The following is a 17,486-nucleotide window of genomic DNA, read 5'->3' on the forward strand; positions in this document are numbered from 1 at the left end:
TTCCAGAGTTTAAACTTAATAAATATCATCAAATAAATATCATTGTTTTACTATTTACTTCTATGTTAACTTCTACTAACTTACTGGTGACTATCTAATTAAGGAGTCCAAATCAGAAAGAAGTGACAAATCATACTACTTTATTAAATATTTTTGTTTATCCTTATTTGTTTCGCCATTCTACTTTCACAGCTATAGATAACAGCTCTAACTTTGTAGCATAAACTGTTTTGAAAGTAGGAATTACTCTACAAGAAGTGAGTTTCTATGAAGTGAGTTTCTGTGAATCAATTCAATAAATACTGGATAAGAAAAACGTCAATGAAGAGATGCTTTATTTTTTCTAGATTTAAATGATCCAAGAAAAAGGACAATTCTTTGAAAACTTGAAACAAGAGGATTGTTTTTGGAGAAAGAAAAATTTCAAAAGAACTTTTACAGGATAGTGAAATGAAACTGAATAGAAAAAAAGGTGCCAAGTAGAACACAAGTAAAGGAGGAGGAGGAGAAAGGAAGTTTACATGTAGAAATATGATGAAATTTAAAAAATACCCAAATGCTGCAAAAATTAAAAATTTCAAATAAATTAATTTCATTTATTTGCAAAGTTATTTAAAATAATGGCCATAAACAAACAAGCCACAAACTTCAAATATGTGAAAATGTAGGGGAAACTAGGCTGCAAAAACAATACAATTATTGGAACTATTTTCCACGTCAGAAAGTAGACTTTAAAAATGGGATTACACTGAGTCTGCATCACACAAGCTTGTAAAACAAGTAACTGAAAACACAAATTACATCATTGTTCTGCCGTTTTATTGTATAACTGAGACTTCAGGCCTGATAGTGCTGAGGAATTTGTCTGGATATTTAATACTTGTGTCTGCTGTAATTAGGGTAAGTATCAGAACCAGCAAACCGCATACACCACAATATTGCAGAGAGATCACTACTCATTCCTTAATTTTAGTAAATATTTATAGGACATCTATTACAAGGAGACATTTGTTAGGTCCATGGTGCCGGTGTTCAAAAAATAACCACTATAGTAATTATACATTGAAAAAAAAAACACATTTATTTTTTTAATAGTATAATAACCAGAACTGGGAAAAAACTCAGAGGCTATCAAATCCACCTAGAACACTACAGATGAGGAAATCATACTACCAATAGCTTGCATGCCTGACACCGTGCTATTTTATTTCTCACACTGGCTTTATGGCATTATGTCCATTTTACACCCAAGGAAAGGCAGGCATCCTTCGGCCAGGTTCCCGACCCCTAGCAGCCTGACCCCAGAACCTGTATCCTTACGGGCAGAACTAACTGTGCAGCCACAACTGCCAAAGCCAAGTCCAGCGCTGGGACCGACCCTCAGCATCATTCCACGCAGGTGCAGCTATTACGGCAATCTTGTGTGATAGGAGCCGCTAGTCATGCGAACATGCCTAACCGGAATGTGCCTGTTTTTCATACACAAAATTGGGATGACAATAAGGCTACTACATCATCAGGGGTTAGAAATTTAAATGAGTCAACATCCGTAAATCCCTCAGAAGAGCCCGGTGCAACCGAAGCGTTTGTTTAATATATTTTGTCTCGAAACTCGGGCCGCGACCCAAGACGTAAGGAAGCAGTGCACTGGCACGGGCCAGTCCGCCACTGGGCCCAACGGTTGCGACTCCCCTACAGTCTCTGCCCTCCTGAGGCCTCAGACGGCTGCTCTTCACAGGCCGGGCCCACCCGGCCCTCCGCCATTGTCCCCGGCCCGGCGCCCTCCGGCGGCGCGGGGAGCGGAGGCTGCGACCACGCCTGCCACCCCGACGCCCCGGTCCCCGCTGCGGCCAGCTTGTTCAGTCCTGCTCCCGAGCACCAGCCCGGACGCCCCATCCACTCACCACGCCGAGCCGGCCACCGCCCTCGCTCCCCCGCTCGGCGCCCCTCGCGTCGCCGGAAGTAGGGGCCACGCTGGTCTTCCGCGCCGCAGCAGTCGCTCTAGGAACATGGCGGAGCGACCCTCTATGGTCGCTGGCCCACCGGAAAGAAGAAACTCTGTTGTTTTCTGCTGCCACCTCTCGGAAGGTTTCGTGTGGCTCCCTCCCTTTGTGGTGGAAGAGCGGCCTACCCAATCCAAGACTTCATTGTTTCTACAAATACCGATCACTTAGTAACTCTAAAGAGGTACTTTCAAAGAACCTAAACTGTTCCTGATCTTTTTTATGAGTCACCTTATTTCATTATCACCAAAATGCCCGTACAAGACGGGAATGATCATATTCATTGTGGGGACAGAGCCAGGAGTGCAGTTTCCAGGCCCTTGGCCTCACATGGAAAGGTGCTGGCTCAGGTAGTAAATGGTCATCAACTGTGATTGGATGGCCATCAGCTGTGGCTAGTTGGCCGTCAGATGTAACCAGTGAGCCATTGACCACTAATATAACTGCTGTGGCTATGCTAGCAGAAAATGGGGGCTAGCAAGTAGATGGTGGCTGAGCTAACAAGAGCAGATTGCAGTTAGCATGGCGGATTGTAGCTAACAAGTGGGGTTGCTTGGTTGGCAGAGAAGCGGACGGCGGGTTGCAGATTGTGTGGATCCTGTTTCCTGTGTCTCCAACCCAGCCGCCAGCAACACTATAGTGCTATCACTCCCTTGGTGTTCCTTTTTGGCCTCACCATATCCTGCGTTCTTATGTGGGAAGTGGGACTAGAGACCCTGCATGACACCCTGCATGACACTCATTTTACATATAAGGAAACCACACTCAGAGAAGAAGTTTAAGGTCACACAATGCGTAAGTGGACAACCAAGGATTGGAATTGGTCTTTTCCAATAGAAGTCTCGTGATTTTCAATACACCTTTCATTTCCCTTTAGTAATGATGTCTCCTGCTGCTGCTTTTTTATGGGATCCTCCTCCTCAGCCAAGCTGGTGGGTGCTGGGTCATCTGACCTGTGCTCTTTCTATGTGCCCTCATTCCCCTGTGTAACTTCTCCAGTCTGATGGCTTCAAATATCATCTGTACGTGCTAAAGACTCCTGAAGTGGTAACTCCAGTCCCACCCTGAGATACAAATATTATTGAACTCCAGGCTTTATATCTAGCTGATAACTCAGCACCATTTGCATCTATGATTGACATGACAAACTTAACATTTCCCCAAATGAACTTCTGATATTCACCTAACCTGTTCCTTCAAAAGTCTTCATCTCAGCAACTGATGGCAACTCTATCTTGCCAGTTGCTCAGGCCAAAAATCTTGATGTCATTATCGACTCTTTTCACCCAAAATCCAAATCCAATCCATAGCAATTCTGTTGGCTCTATCTTCAAAATATATCCAGAATCGAACCACTTCCAACACCTCCATTACTATAACCTCCAGCAAGCTGTTGTCTCCTGTCTGGATTAATGCATTATTGCTGGTATCTCCACAGTCTACCTCTAGCCCCAGAGTGATCCTCTTGAAAGCCAATTCTATCATTTCGTTCAAAACCTCCATAGGTTTACCATGCTATTAAAACAAAAGCCCATGGCCTCACAGTGGCACACAAAACTGTTACGATCTATTTCTTGTTCTTTGGTGTGTCTGCAGTGCTAAGAACAGTGCTCAGCAGGTAGCAGGCAGTCAGCAAGTATTTGTTGAAATAATAAATTTGTAAGGTACCTCATTGTTTACAAAGTGCTTTTATATCTATTCTTTGGTCATTTATCTTTACTGTAGTCTCATGATGCAGGGGTCATTACATCTGTCTTGCAGATCAGTAAAATGAGGCTGAGGGAGGGAGACTTGCTTGAATAACACAGTGAGTTAATGGCAGAGACCAGACTAGCTCAAGCTGGAGCTTTCTGCTCTGCAGGTGGCAAAGCATGAAAATGACTAAGGCCTGGGCAAGGAATGTCAACTCAGTAATCTGGATAATAGCCAGACTGTTGTAAGGATTAAATGACATACTGTAAGGCACTTAGCACAATGCATAAGAAATATAAGGCATTGCTATTACTTTTATTATTAAATTATTATTACAAGTTGTTGATGCTGGTAGTTGGAGGAGATGGGGGTAGGGGGCAATAGCCAGAGATAGTTTAGGAAAAGTTTCAAAAGCGAAAATGACCTGCTGGGACTGTTTGCTCTATGTACATTAAAATAATAAGATAAAGTTTATTCAGAAACATTTTATTAGTGAGACAGTCATTAATTAAAACTAACTCTTTCCATGTCCCACATAAAGGTGGATTACCCCTTTTTTCCTGTACCTGAAAACAGTTGGGTCAACTACAGAAGGCCCAGAGATATGTAGATTAGAGAGGAAGAGAACTGGGTAAAGAAAGATGAATCTTAAAAAGGAGATGGGAACAAGGAAGTGTGGGTGGCCAAGAGTTGATAGAGTAGGAGGTAAAGATGAGACAGAAAAGGATATTGGGTGGGGAGGAGGAGGAAGAATAAAGGGGAAAAGGAGAAAGAGAGGGAGAGAAAACAGGCTGGGTTTTATGCCCTCTATTTATTAGTCTAATAATAGTCACCACTTACTGAGTGTTTATTATGTGCCAGGCACTGTGTGGGGCGCTTGTAGTACCTCATTCAATATTCCTGTGATAGGATCGTTCTTGAACATCTCCTCTGTCTTGCTCGTGTTTTACCTCCCTGCCCATTGCTGTGTGACTTTCAGTGCCTTCTAGTGAATGACATCCCATCCTAATGATGTTGACTTTACATGTGACTAGTGTTGGCCAACTGCATATGAGTGGACATGCAGTATATCATGTCCCAGAAGGGGCTCTGAATCACTGTTTCTGCCACCAATCTGTTCTTTCCCTCTGCTGCGAGAATACTGTATCCCAAGTAGGGGCTGCTCCTTCAATCTGGGGCCAGGAGAGATGACACATGGAGCAGACACATATGCCCACCCACACCCTCCTACGTAACATGGGAGAGAAATAAATTGTTCTGGTTTTAGCCACTGAGGTTTCTGGTGTTATTTGCTACTGCAGCAAACATGACTAATATACCTCCTACAACTTTAACAGATAGGAACTGATATTATCCTCATTTTATAAACGAGAAAATGGAGGCAAGTAACTTGCCTAAGATCACACATTCACAAAGTGAGAGCGAGGCTTTGGCTCCAGAGCCTGCTCTTTCAACCTCTGCGTAACAGTATGTCTCAAATGGAATTCCAAGTTATTTTTAAACAAATTAAATTATTGAAAAAAACGGGCATGCATGATGTAAAACACAAAGGAGAATGGGGGAGAGAGTGGGAGGTATGGACAGTCAGGGCAGCAAAGTTAGGATATGCCACCACTTACTCCTAACAGCACGTCTTTCTAGGGAACTGGGCCGAGAGACCAGACCCCTTAATGCCTGGGGCTTCTATGGAAAAGACACCCAGCAGTATGCCTCTGAGTCCTCTGGTATTTGAAGGGCTCATTCTAGGAAGAAGAGGCTTCTGGGCTGAGAAAGCCCTGGCAAGACAGCTTCCTTTTACTATGGCTTTGTTCTCCCTGCATCCCTATTAACTTGCATGTACACGCATGAACACACACACACATACACACACGCACACAGCACTATCACAACTGGGCGTGCTGCTGCCTTGGGTCCACGTTTGGCAACAATGTGAGGGATGCTGTGTGGCCCAAGTTTCAGTAACGAGACTGGTCTGCCTCCCATGAAGGGACCCCGAACAATGGGGGTTCCTGAGGCTTTGCTATCTGTTTCCTCTGAGTTTTCCGGGAAAGGAAACTCTGGGAATGTCCATTTCTGGGTTTGCAGAAAACATCTGTGTTAAAAGCCTAGCCATGAGGGAGCAGAGCCCCGCCTGGAAAGCTGAGTCCAGGAGCAGGTCAGCAGCTGGCTTTCTCCCAGACAATTACAACTTCTGGGGGTCTAAATATAGTGTATGCATTTAGCTGTTTTTATACTTGTAATAACTTGGCTTTGACTGTGTTTCTTGCCTGATCAGGGCTAAGGGGCAGGGGCCCTGCTGCCCAGCAGCCCACCAGAGCACCTGACAAGGATATATCCCCCACTCCCGTGGCAGCTGCAGGCCACTGCCCTCCCGCCCACAGGGGTATGATGTGCACTGTAGGCTCCTCCACAAATCACCTGCTCAGATAGGCCGAGTCTCGAGCTTTGTTTCACTGGGACTAAAGGGCCAGATGTATCCTGGGTGAACCCACCAGCTTTGTTTTGAGAATAGCGAAGTCTTTATTCATTTTCTGGTAAACATCCCCAACAGGTAGCACATGGTTGTGGCCACAGGAAAAACAAGCTGTTTTTTCATTCCTTCTGGTAATTTGTTCTGGCCGAATCTTCCTGTTTTTCCTGAGTCCAATCGTTCTTTTGCAATCATGTTGATTTCATCTTGTGTTTGGTATTTTCTCTGGTTCCTGAGCCCTGGCCTGGGAGGGCAGTCCTGTTTTAGGAGAGGACGATCTCTTACAGGAATCTTCATTTTATCTTTGGATACATTTGTTACTTGAGATACTAGTTAGTAAAGGAGCATCTCAAAAATACTGTAAGGTCTGTGGAGAGAACATAGAGCTCTGACAAACCAGCAGGAAACCACAGAGCCTCACAGAGAAAGTCTAAAATTGTGGTATTACAGTGAGCTGAATTAAGCAGCTTTTCAAATTTCCTCTGAAAAGCAAGTATAGTGTTGATAAAGATTTGTTAACCCCTCAGATGATTGTAGAAATGTACATTTAATACTTTTCCTGTGTAATTCCCTTTTTCCTGTTAATGATTTTTCTTAGCTTTGATATTCATAAGTTTTGATTATGTCTATTTTAAAAGTGACACTTATCTAGACAGGTCTTAAATAATATTGTAACAACTGCAATGGCACCTCAAACTCCCCCTTCTCACAAAACGAAACCCAACCAAACAAGTGCGTGCTTATAGAGGGCTCCTGATCCATGGCTCCTGGACTGGTAGGTGTCTCTCGGGCTGGAATGCCACACACACTGTCTTAACCACTGGGACTAGCCTTGGGCCTCCCTCCAGGACCTTCACTGGCTCTCCGCTGTGCTGGTTCCCTGACCCTCTGGGCATCTCGCCTGCTTCTTCCAATGAGGAGATCCCTGAACATGGGGTGGACTGTGGCTCTGTCTTTGTCCCTCCAGAGCTGAGCAGAGGCCTGGGACAAGGTAGTCACTCAATTCTTGTTGAATAATGGATGGCAGTTGTCCTAGACAACTATGTAAATATGGCCTGGGTCTAAAATGACCTGGAGAGGCATATTTGTTGTCCACCCTCTCCCAGGTCTTGCCACCAGACATACCATCTGAGCCCCCGCATGGAAGATTCCTGAGGTCCTCCTGATGGTGAGAGTCTGTGATTTGGGGCGATTCTATTGTCCAGGCTGCCCACAGAGCCCACCAATGACTCCTCCTCTGTGACTTGTAGCCGCCTCTGTCCTCAGCCTCCACATTAACCCCCAGGATATGCACGGAGATGAAGGAGTCACGTTGGCATTGAGAGCAGAGCTGGGGTTCAGCTCTAGCTGCTCTGCCAAACCTGGCCCCAGGCACTGTAGGAGGAGTTTCGGAAGTTAGAGCTGGGGGTCTGGGTGGAAACACCGATGTGAAAGGAAGCTTGGTCCTGACTCCCGTAAGCACACCTTTATCGAGCACCTAGGAAACTGTGCTGCTGAAGGAGAGCAGACAACAGGAAGTGTGGTGGGCCAGCCCGGGCACCTCTCTGTGTGCCTCTGTGATGACAAAGTCAGGAGGGGACATCCTAGCATGAAGCCCACCCTGACAGGGGGTCCACATAGCACGGCTGCTCCTAAGCTCTGTTCTTTATGAGCACTGGTGATGAGCGGCTGCATGAAGCAGAGATAAAATCTCATCCGTATTTGGAAGACTTTATGATTCTTCCCTTTCAGTATGCCATCCACAGGCCCTAGTGAGAAAGGAATTGAGTGTTCAGCTTGCTGTCAAACATTTCATATGACTGATGTAAACTGTTTCATAGTTTTGTAAAGGTCTTCTTGTTCATTCCAGAAATTCCCCACCAGCTGACAAACCCAAATTGTTCAGTCTCTGGCTCCAGGAAATTCAAAGCCCTTTCTCCTCAAACTGACATTTATCTTCATCCCACCCCGTTGACGGCAGAGGGATGGAAGCCCAGAAAGGGACAGTGAAGATGGGGGCTGAGCACTGCCTTCCTGAGCTATTGCCCTGCATCTTCTCGACCCTGGACTCTTGTGTACATGGTGTGTCATCCTTCCAATGCCATGTGAGCCACCTCCTCCACATGAGCAAATTGGCGTTTTTTTGCAGCGAGCTCTTTGTGAGAGTTCTTTCAGATCTTGCTGAGGAAGTTCAGAATTAGTGCTGCAGAGAAAAGATGAGATGATCGTGGTCTTATTCGTGGTCTGACCTCTGGCCCTGGGGCACTGGGATGTGTGAGGCTCACGGGGTGACATCAGAGGCTTGGAGGCCAGTGACCAGGGACGCCATGGTGAAGTGATGGCTGGGAGCAGGGCACATCCCATACCTGCTGGCGGCCCCCATTTTCCCAGCAGAGGTCCCAACTGGCAGCATGAGGTGAAGGCAGACAGGGTCTTGTGGTTCATGTGGATGATGGGGACAGGGTCTGTGGCCCTGCAGGAGCTCTGAGCCAGGCACTGGGAAGGCAGATGGAGTCCATGCCCAGGGGCTGGGTCAGGTACTGTTCTCCTAAGCAGGAGAGGTGTGGCGTGAATGGCACAGACCATGCCATGTAGCCACATAATGTGGCCGGTGCCATCTTCAGGGCTGCTCACTGCCCAGACCAGCCTTTCGTGCAGACCCCACCCAACAAGTTCCTGCTACTCATTCCTGCGTCTGGGTCCTGTGAGTGCTCGCCTTGGAGCGAAGAGCCAGGGGCTGGGGACTTGCGATACCCTGGCAGGTGGACATGTGACAGCACAGGTGCTGGATTCCTCAGGCAGCTAGTCATTAGTGTGACTGATCAGGGCCTGGCCACTGGCATTCAGTGTGCACTGGCTGCTGCTGGCATTGGAAGAGGCGGGCACTGGGTGGCTGCTTGGCCTGCACCAGCTGCTCCAGGCGCTGCAGCATTGTCAGACGCAGGGCTTGGAACCTGGAGGGAGACACAGCCAAGGGGTCTCACTGACACTGCAGGGAAGGGGAGGGGGCGCAGAGCAAGGGAGCCACAGATGCCTGGGCTCCTGACTGGCTGATTAGCACCACCACCTGTCTTCTGCCAAAGACAGCGAAGAGCCAGGCCCATCCCTCTGGCACCACTGGTTTACAGGAATAGTCAAATAGGGCTGTAGACCCTGCCAAGTTTCAAAGCCGGATGCTGCCATTTCTATTCTAAAGACCAGTAAGGACAGGAGCAGGCTGGAGTGGAGGGGGTGCAGAGCAGGGATAGGAAGCCTGTGTTCAAGCCCTGAGTCTGTAATAACCTGTGCTGCAAGTTTCCTCAACTTGGGCCTCTGTTTCCTCTCTATACCCTGAACAGACTGACCAGGTGGCACCCAGGTCCCTTCCAGCTCCAAAATCCTACAGTGACATGCTGACTGCACGACAAATTGTTCCCTCTGACAGGTCTCTGCTGACTGCCTGCAAGGGGCCTGACTGCACTGATGGAAGCCTGTGGGCACAGGGTTGGGGGGGCTGTGGCTTTCCAAGGATCATTTAGCCAGAAGCAAGGCTCTGAGCCAGTCCCCAGCTGCAGGCCGCAGCAGTGAGCAGCTTCCCTCCTTCCCTTCCTAAGAGGGACGCTGACCCCAGCCCTGGCTGAGCACCGTCCATAGTCCTTCCCATGCTCCACCCTACAGAGGGAGAGACAAGTCATCGGGACGTGCAGCCTGGCTAACCTCACATAGCTGGGCCCTGATGGAGCTTCCCAGGAGCTGGCAGGTAACACCAGCTCACCTTTCCATCGAACGGTCCCTGGCACCTGAAAACATCAGCTGATGCAAGGTGTTCCAACAATCACTCCTTTTCAGCAGGCTCAGATTCCTGCTAGCATGCAAGGCCCAGGTCAGGCTTTATGAGCACCCAGCAGTTCCTGTCCATGGCTGCTCCTCCAGAACTGTGTTACCAGCAGAACTCACAACTCTGGTCCAGTGCCCACCCACACTCCTGCCTGACTCTCCTGCGGTTTCAGCAGCTGTGTCCCTCCCATGCTGGTGAGGTGCTGAGGCTAGATGGACAGTCTGGGCTGCGTCCCGCCATTTTGGCGGGCTGTCACCCAGATTGGTGTCAATACCAAGCAGTGGACCAGAGGGCTGTGCTGGGAAGCCAGGGTTGGCAAGCCTCCCCGAGCCGTGCAAGGGCACCGGGCACACCTGGAGCAGAGACCTTGTCCAGCCTGGCCCTGGGTGCTCTGCCTGCAGACTTGCCCTGGCGGTCAGGACGCACGATTGGCCCTTTAAGTGCTGCTTACTTCATGGTCAGTTTGATTATTTCTCTTTCCTCCTCTTCTTTTAATTTTTCAACAAAACTGTCCAGCACCGGCATTTCAAACTTAATGTACTGAGCGACCTAGAAAATCCAAGAACATTTTAACGTGCTTTAAATTAGAAGCCAAAAAAATGTTTTCTTTTCCTCATGGCTTCCATAGTGGCCAATTCAGCAATGTCTTGTATCCATGGAAGTGGCTGTCCCTCTTTCTACCCACCCCCAACACTGCTCTGTGTGTGCCAGCACGGGAGGATGGAGCCCCTGCTTACCTCAAAGCAACTATTATCCCTGGGAGGAAAGATTAAGCGAAATATTAGGAAAAGCATTCAATAGTGAGCAGAGTCACACTGGGTGTTCTCAGGGGCAGTAGTCGGGAGTGGTGGGAACTCCATTGTTTCCAACAATAGAATGAAAGTACGCTGGCCGTGGGACACAGGGTCACTGGGCCTTCTCCTTGGAAGTCCAAACCCTGTAGGCTTTTTATTGTCAGGGGAGTTTGGAAATGTGCTCATTGCCTGGCTAGGACTCAGGCTGTGGTAAGACCGAGATGCCTGGTTCCCTTCCGTAGGACCTAGTTAGGCCTCAGTTAAGAAGTGCTTGTGTGAGTCTTTAATGTAATGACAACAAAACACACCACAATGAAGGAAAAGGTTCTACCCACTGGAGGGGAAAAGCACAGCCGTGGTTGACTAGAACTCAGCTTCTTTTCCCTGAAGCCAGCTGATGGAGGTGGTGGCTGGCAGGCAGAGGGAGGGCCGAAGCTACCTCTGTGCTGGGCTTGGGGCCCTTTAGGACAGCTGTGAGGTCCCTGGCGACAGCACCTGAGAGAGCTCTGGCCAAGGTCACCGTCAGAGGCCCTGGGCATCCCCCTGCTGTCAGCCCATCCCCACCTCAGGAGCAGGCCCCCAAGCCTCAGCCCCCACTCACATCATGGGGCACTTCTTCGCCCAAGTCAGCTTCCATCAGGAATATCCTGGTGATCTTCTCACAGGGTCCGTGGAGGATTCTGGAAATCAGCGGGTACTCACAGTCTTTCAATTTTGTCCGCTCTGAAAAAACAGGTGGTTTACAAAATTTCTGGGGCATTAGGGTTGCCTTTCTTTGTTCCAGGACAGTAACATGATAAAAGATGGATGTCCAGGGGCCCCAGTGAATTTTCTCCAGACCTCCCTGAGAACACTGCCCTGAATGATGTGTGATCATGACATTCAGTGAAGGCCCAGCTCGGAGAGGAACAGTCACCGAGGAAGCGGGGAGAGGGGAGAGTGGCCATGGGGAGGCTGGGCCTGCTCAGTCAGCAGACTGTGCCACATGAGTGCTGCAGAAGAATGTGCAACTTCTGCGACAGCACTTCTCAGTGGCTGAAGGGCTCCAGCTCCACCTCGCAGACTCCGACACCCACACCCCTCCCAAATGAGTGAGGCTGGAGGTGGTGGCTTCCCCTGTGGTTATGGTGGGATTCTGTAAAGGGATAACAAACACGCCTGGGTTTGGGCAGGGGAGAGGCGTTCATGGTAGAGAGTCAGCTGCCCTGTGCCCGTCTCACAAGCCAGCGTGGCCTCAGAGAAGGAGCATGATCGGTGAGCCCGCCAAACAGACAGAGGCTTTTGTTCTTATGAGCTAAAAGAAAAGGCAGACTCTTACCCCCAGACTCATGAGCGATGTAGAGTGCAAACTCACTGGGGCCATTTTCCACCTGCACATGCAGACACAGGAAGTCAGACCACGGCTTTTCAAGACAAGGGAGAAAAGAAAGAAGGGGAGCCCCAGCAGTAACCACACACCCAGTACCACACAGACAAGTCCCCAAGCCTCCTCCCCCACTGGAACTTTCTGCTTCAAATCCCAGCGATTCCAGCTCAGTGGAGGAAACCTTGCTAGAGCTTCTGCCCAGGGGCCATGGCGGCTTCCCCCAGCCTTCAGCAACCGCCTGACCCGATACGACAGGGACATGCTGTCATAGCCGGACTTACTCGAAACTTGTTCAGCAGCAGGGTGAGCACCTGCAGGGTCGTCATGGTGCTGTTGACCCTCACGTTGGTCACGGACCCGTATGCAGGCGTAAACACGGAGGTCTGTACAGGTAGAGGGGCAGTTCAAGGCAGGGCCAGAGGGGATACGCGGGGTCTGGGCACACTGTCAGCTAGATGATGCTGAGGAAACTGGAGCAGCCGGGGAACCTGAGCTCTGGGAACACCTGTGCCTGCCCATTCACACAGATCCACACACAAGCCATGCCCAGATCTGGGTGCCCTTGAGAAAGCTGTAATAGCTCACATCTTGCTGAGAACTGACTGCAAAAAAGATGTCTGCAAGGCTCTAAGGGCCGGCTCTCAGACCCCAGGAACCAGTGCTGCGGAAGTAATTCCCAAGGGGTGGTGGGGGGACCCAGTTCCTCCCTCACTCTTTCTATCCAACAAATCACCACGTGTCTGTTGATTCTAAGACTAAAAGTTCTCAAACCTGTCCATTTCTCTCCTTTCTCCCAGCGGTGCCTGAGTGGAGGCCCTCAATTCACAATGCATCAGCCTCCCAACTTTCCCCCCTCCAAGCTCAGCCCTTTCAATCTATCTTCAACGCTGCTGCCCAAAGGAACAACCTTTTGAAAACCCTGCAACTCAGAGTATGTTCTGGACCAGCTACACCAGCCGCATCCAGCCTCAGGCCCTCTGGAAATCTGTGTTTTGAGGAGAAAGCCAGGCGATGCTATCTGCACAGTACAATCTGAAAGCAGTCATAAAGCCCAGTTCTAGGTAAAAGTACGGAAGCCTTCCCTCCCACTGCCTGCACAATGCCACCCGCAGCCCCTCTCACTGCACACACAGGTGATACGGTGGTTCCTTCCCACACAGCCTGTGTACCCGCTGCATGGCTACTTCACAGTTTGGGGACCCATTATATTCTTTGCCTATGAGACACCATATGAGAAGCCAACAAGGGCACTGCCTGAGGCTTAGTAAGTCCTCAGTGAACATTAGCCAGGGAGCAAACCTGCTAAGCACTTTACATATAATTCTTATTTAATCCTTACAACAGTCCTTTGAAGTACGTGTCACTTGTCCCCTTAGAGAGGACATGGAGGCGAGGTTAAGTAGCTTGTCAAGGTCACCCACTTCTAAAGGACAGAGCCACCCAAAGCCCCGTGCTGTACCACAGTGGCACTGGTGCCTCCCTGTGCGTCCAACCCCCTGTGGGTGAGCTCCTCCTCGCTTTCCAAAACTAGATTTAAATCTGCACATCCTCCTGTATGGCCCTAGCTCAGCTTTCCCCAGGAGGAAACTGGGACTTGGGGTGCATGAGGGACTTGTTCAGTGTCCCCAGCTGGTCACCAAGTACCGGAGCCAGACTCAGCTCTGGACCTGCCTTCCACACAATTGAGATGCAGAAAACATCTGGGTTACTTGCAAAGCCAGACTAGGCTTTCAATTCCCAATAAATGTGGCATAAAAAGTGGAGCCAGGCTATTTCAAGGAGAAGAAAGCTCTTGTCAACAAGACATTGCTAGTGTTTCTTCTGCCTGACGCCTTTTCTCAAGATGATACCAACGAGTTCCAAGTGGGAACAAAGGTCGCAGGCTGTCTCCCCATCTCTATCCACAGTGCTTTCTCTCTGACCAAACACATTTGAATCTGACAGCCCAGGGCAAAGCAGGGGGAAGGATACCACATATTCAGACTGGAAATCAAACCAACATAACTGAATCAGAACAGCTTTGGAAAATGATTGAGTGAAGTAACAGTGTACAATTCTAAGAAATAAAAGCTAGAATAACAACTCTAGGAAGTCAATTCTAGGAATTAAAAAAAAAAAAAGTTGCCTGTGACTCAAATACTCTGTCACCTAATTTTTAAGAACACTGATTCTGAATGGATGTAGAGCAAGGTGAGAAAGCGGGCTTTCTTTTTGGAAGCCCCTTACTCACCCCGATATGTGTGAATCAACTGTCTAACAAGAGTAAGATACTGGTTCATAGTCAAGACACTGGAAGGTAGTCAATTTCCTAGAATAACGGGTCCACATTCTGTGGGTAAATCTGTTACTGGGAGGGAAAGCCGCCCTGACTGGGTCACAGGTAGTGTGTCCAGTGCTGGGCTGGCTGGCTAAGGAACCGTTCCTGGCATAGTGGCTCCAGATGACATGGAGGGCTGTAATGAGAGCCCTCGCTGCTCATTTTTGTTCGTTTCAAAGGCTACAGGGTGCTCAGATATCTGCATGATCCCTGCAATGGCTTTAATAAGGTTCAATATTCCAGACACACCTCTAAGAGATGAATGACTCCCTTAGAGGAGGGATAAATGTACCAAAGATAAACCTCACTATTCGGTACCTTAAGTCATAGAGCAAAAGACTCCTGTTTTATTTTATTTTTTAATCTTTTTTTTTTTGGAATGTAGAACCAGGAAGATCCTAAAACTATACACATATATATTTTTAAATTTCAGAATAATCCCTTAAAATAACATATCACTATGTATTCAAATGCTAGCGACTGGTGCTTACTTAATGCTTTACAGACTAAACCCCTTTGGAATAAGATTTAAAGAAAACCCAATCCTTACAAGGATTTACTGCATGTAGTCCTTTTGCTAACTGAACCACGCTTAATCTCTGGCTGCCCCTTTACTCTTGCAGGAAATGCTACTCTCAGATACTCCTGGGTTTTCCTGGACTGAGCAAAGATAACCTGTGGTCACTCATTAACACTCACTGCAAACCTAGCTGGGAGGTCCTGATAAAAAAGCAGGGTCCTGTCAGCTTGCCTGGCTTAATCCTCATCCTGAAGCCCAGGGCACCCCAAGAGCGGTTTGAATGGCCTCCCTGGCAGGCCCAATCTGTGCTGCTGCTCTTCAGATCTGACCCCAAGGCCTCCCTCCCCCTCCTATTAGTCATGGCTTGTCAAGAAGGGCTGCAGCTTAAACTGGAAGCCTCTGCTTCCATTTCCCAGTGCTGGAGGATGTGGCTGTTACAGGACACTCCATCCAGGGCCTCACCCAAACTGCCACTTGTGCCATTTATAGTGACAATCAACTTTTCCTTTTATAGTTTGGTTTGTTTATGGAATGATGTCATCTGGGGAAGGAGGTCTCTTCCTGAGGTTAGTACAATACATTCTCAGAAAAGGGCTAAGTGCTGGGAATCCGGAGCTGTGCAGGTTCTCTGGACACAGACACGAGTCCCTGGGCATCCCTCAGTCAAGGGGGCTCAGTCTACCCAGCAAGCATGCCAGCAGGGTACATGATCTTCTCCTGAAACTATCCACTGAGCTCAGGGGAAACTTCATAGAAAACTGTCTGACTAAAGATAAACATGGCATAGACTAAAGACAGACTTACCCAAAATCCACACATCTTGTGAGAATGTATTAACAGTGAGTCTGTGGTAGAAAAAATACAGGCTTTTGGGTCATGAACTGGAATATTATTTTGATGTGATGTAACTTTGGACCAGATATGTCCCCCCAAGTTCCGTTTGTCCATGAGGACATGCGCACGACTGCACCTGCACACAGGGTCGTGGTGAGAGGTGAACTCTGACTCAGCCATCATGGGATTTGCCTACAAAAGGCCCACCTGTTATGCCCGTTCTTGGGGTTGGTGCCCTGTGGCCTCAGCTTTGGGGCCTAGGAAACAGGCAAGACTGGGACGTCACCTTGTGGTTGTAAAAGTGCCCATTGATGGAGAAGCGGTGTCTCCGGAGCCTCTGGGCCTCGCCAGGTGTCCGGCACCTGGGCCTCTGGATCACACAGGCTGCATCGCTCTTGGTCCGCATCAGCTGAGGGGTCTCCTCATCCTCCTCCAGGGGCTCTGCAGTGAGAAATGCATGAGAGGGTCAGGTCCAGGGGGAGTAACGGTGACAGAACTGCCATGTTCGAGCGGTCTTGCTGTATTTAGGGCTTGGCTACCTGGGGCCCCATGGTAGCACCATCCACAGCAGACAGTCAGGTGACTGCTGTTCCTGTAACAGAGGCTGGGTCCAGCTTGGGCGACGCTCAGTTTGCAGATAGGGAAGGCGGCCCACAGATAGGATAATCTGTGTTACCATATCACACTGCCATAAGCCTCTGGGCCTCCATCTCCAGACACCCAGGGCAGGTCTCTGGCATCTCATTCTGTCCTCTGAGCATGTGCTCGAGGACAGGCCCCTCACTGAGTGCACGGGGTGTGCAAAGAGGACGGACAAGTAGTTATGAATCCCGAGTATGAGAAAGAGGTCCTAGCAGCCTGTGAGGCAGGAGCACTCCACGCCCTCTGCTGACACCTCCCCTTCTATAACCCAGCAAGGTGCACGGCACTCAGTTACTGACACACTCCGTTACATCTGTAAGCCTCGGCTTCCTTTCCTGCAAGTGAGCAGTCAATGACAATGCCTCGTACTGCTCCTGCACACAAGTGAAGCCACAACTTGATACCCCACAGAGCTGCTCTTCAGAGATGGTGGTCTTGAGCCAAGCCCCTCGCTGCTCCTCCCCTACCACTGTCAGTAAGACTGGGTCCTGGGCAGGTCACAGCCTGCTCACCTGAGCTGTCTCTGGAGCTCTCAGCACTGTGCTCGGCGGGCTGAACACTTGGCTCCTGAGCAGTGACCCTGTCATCCTGAAGAGGTGGCTCCTTTCTGAAAAGAGACAATCGAAATGCTCAGAGGCTGCTGGCAGAGAAAAGGAGTCCAGGCTAAAGAGAAGAGGCCAGCTACCTCTGTGGACAGGATGCAAATGAAAAGCAGGGCATGCTGGGTTGAGGCTGGGATTTCACACCAAGAGAGTCAATGTGCCACAGTTTCTGCTGGAAGGAGATGGAGTCTGCCCTACAGACCTGAATGGCCTGTGCTTGGTCAAGTTGCATGCATACATGGACACAACAGTGCCTGCATGTGCCTGGGACCAGGCTGGGGCAGGCCAGCGTCTGTGGCCCCATGTCTAGTGGGCTCTGGCATTGCTCAGGCCTGGAAGGGAGCCGGACAGGGGCAACAACCTTGAGGGGGTAGACCTGTGGGCCTTTCAGCTGGAGAAGGAATGGTGGGTATGAGGGAGCTGGGGAGGGGCCGACAGAGTAGCCGAGGC

The 17,486-nt window shown here is 49.2% G+C and overlaps 1 protein-coding gene across 6 annotated transcripts in view; it reads right to left on the minus strand.

Moving 5' to 3' along the window:
• RASSF4 (Ras association domain family member 4) overlaps positions 1-17,486 on the minus strand; it is a 44,635-nt gene that overhangs the window by 308 nt on the left and 26,841 nt on the right. For 3 of the 6 annotated variants that reach the window (XM_019710289.3, XM_019710290.3, XM_088792150.1), the window contains 7 exons: positions 16,947-17,041; positions 16,079-16,233; positions 12,403-12,504; positions 12,074-12,125; positions 11,357-11,478; positions 10,413-10,510; positions 7,857-9,098 (listed from right to left, as the gene is read on the minus strand). In XM_019710289.3, the coding sequence (XP_019565848.3) occupies positions 8,954-9,098; positions 10,413-10,510; positions 11,357-11,478; positions 12,074-12,125; positions 12,403-12,504; positions 16,079-16,233; positions 16,947-17,041 (769 nt within the window). In that variant the 3' untranslated portion in view covers positions 7,857-8,953. Of the gene's footprint in view, positions 1-7,856; positions 9,099-10,314; positions 10,511-11,356; positions 11,479-12,073; positions 12,126-12,402; positions 12,505-16,078; positions 16,234-16,946; positions 17,042-17,486 lie in introns of those variants that run through there. The other 3 variants (XR_012497951.2, XM_019710292.3, XM_019710291.3) reach the window with 3 other exon arrangements.

This window comes from Rhinolophus sinicus, chromosome 15 (assembly GCF_057876585.1).
Source record: "Rhinolophus sinicus isolate RSI-liver-muscle chromosome 15, RSI-T2T, whole genome shotgun sequence".
Taxonomy (NCBI): domain Eukaryota; kingdom Metazoa; phylum Chordata; class Mammalia; order Chiroptera; family Rhinolophidae; genus Rhinolophus; species Rhinolophus sinicus.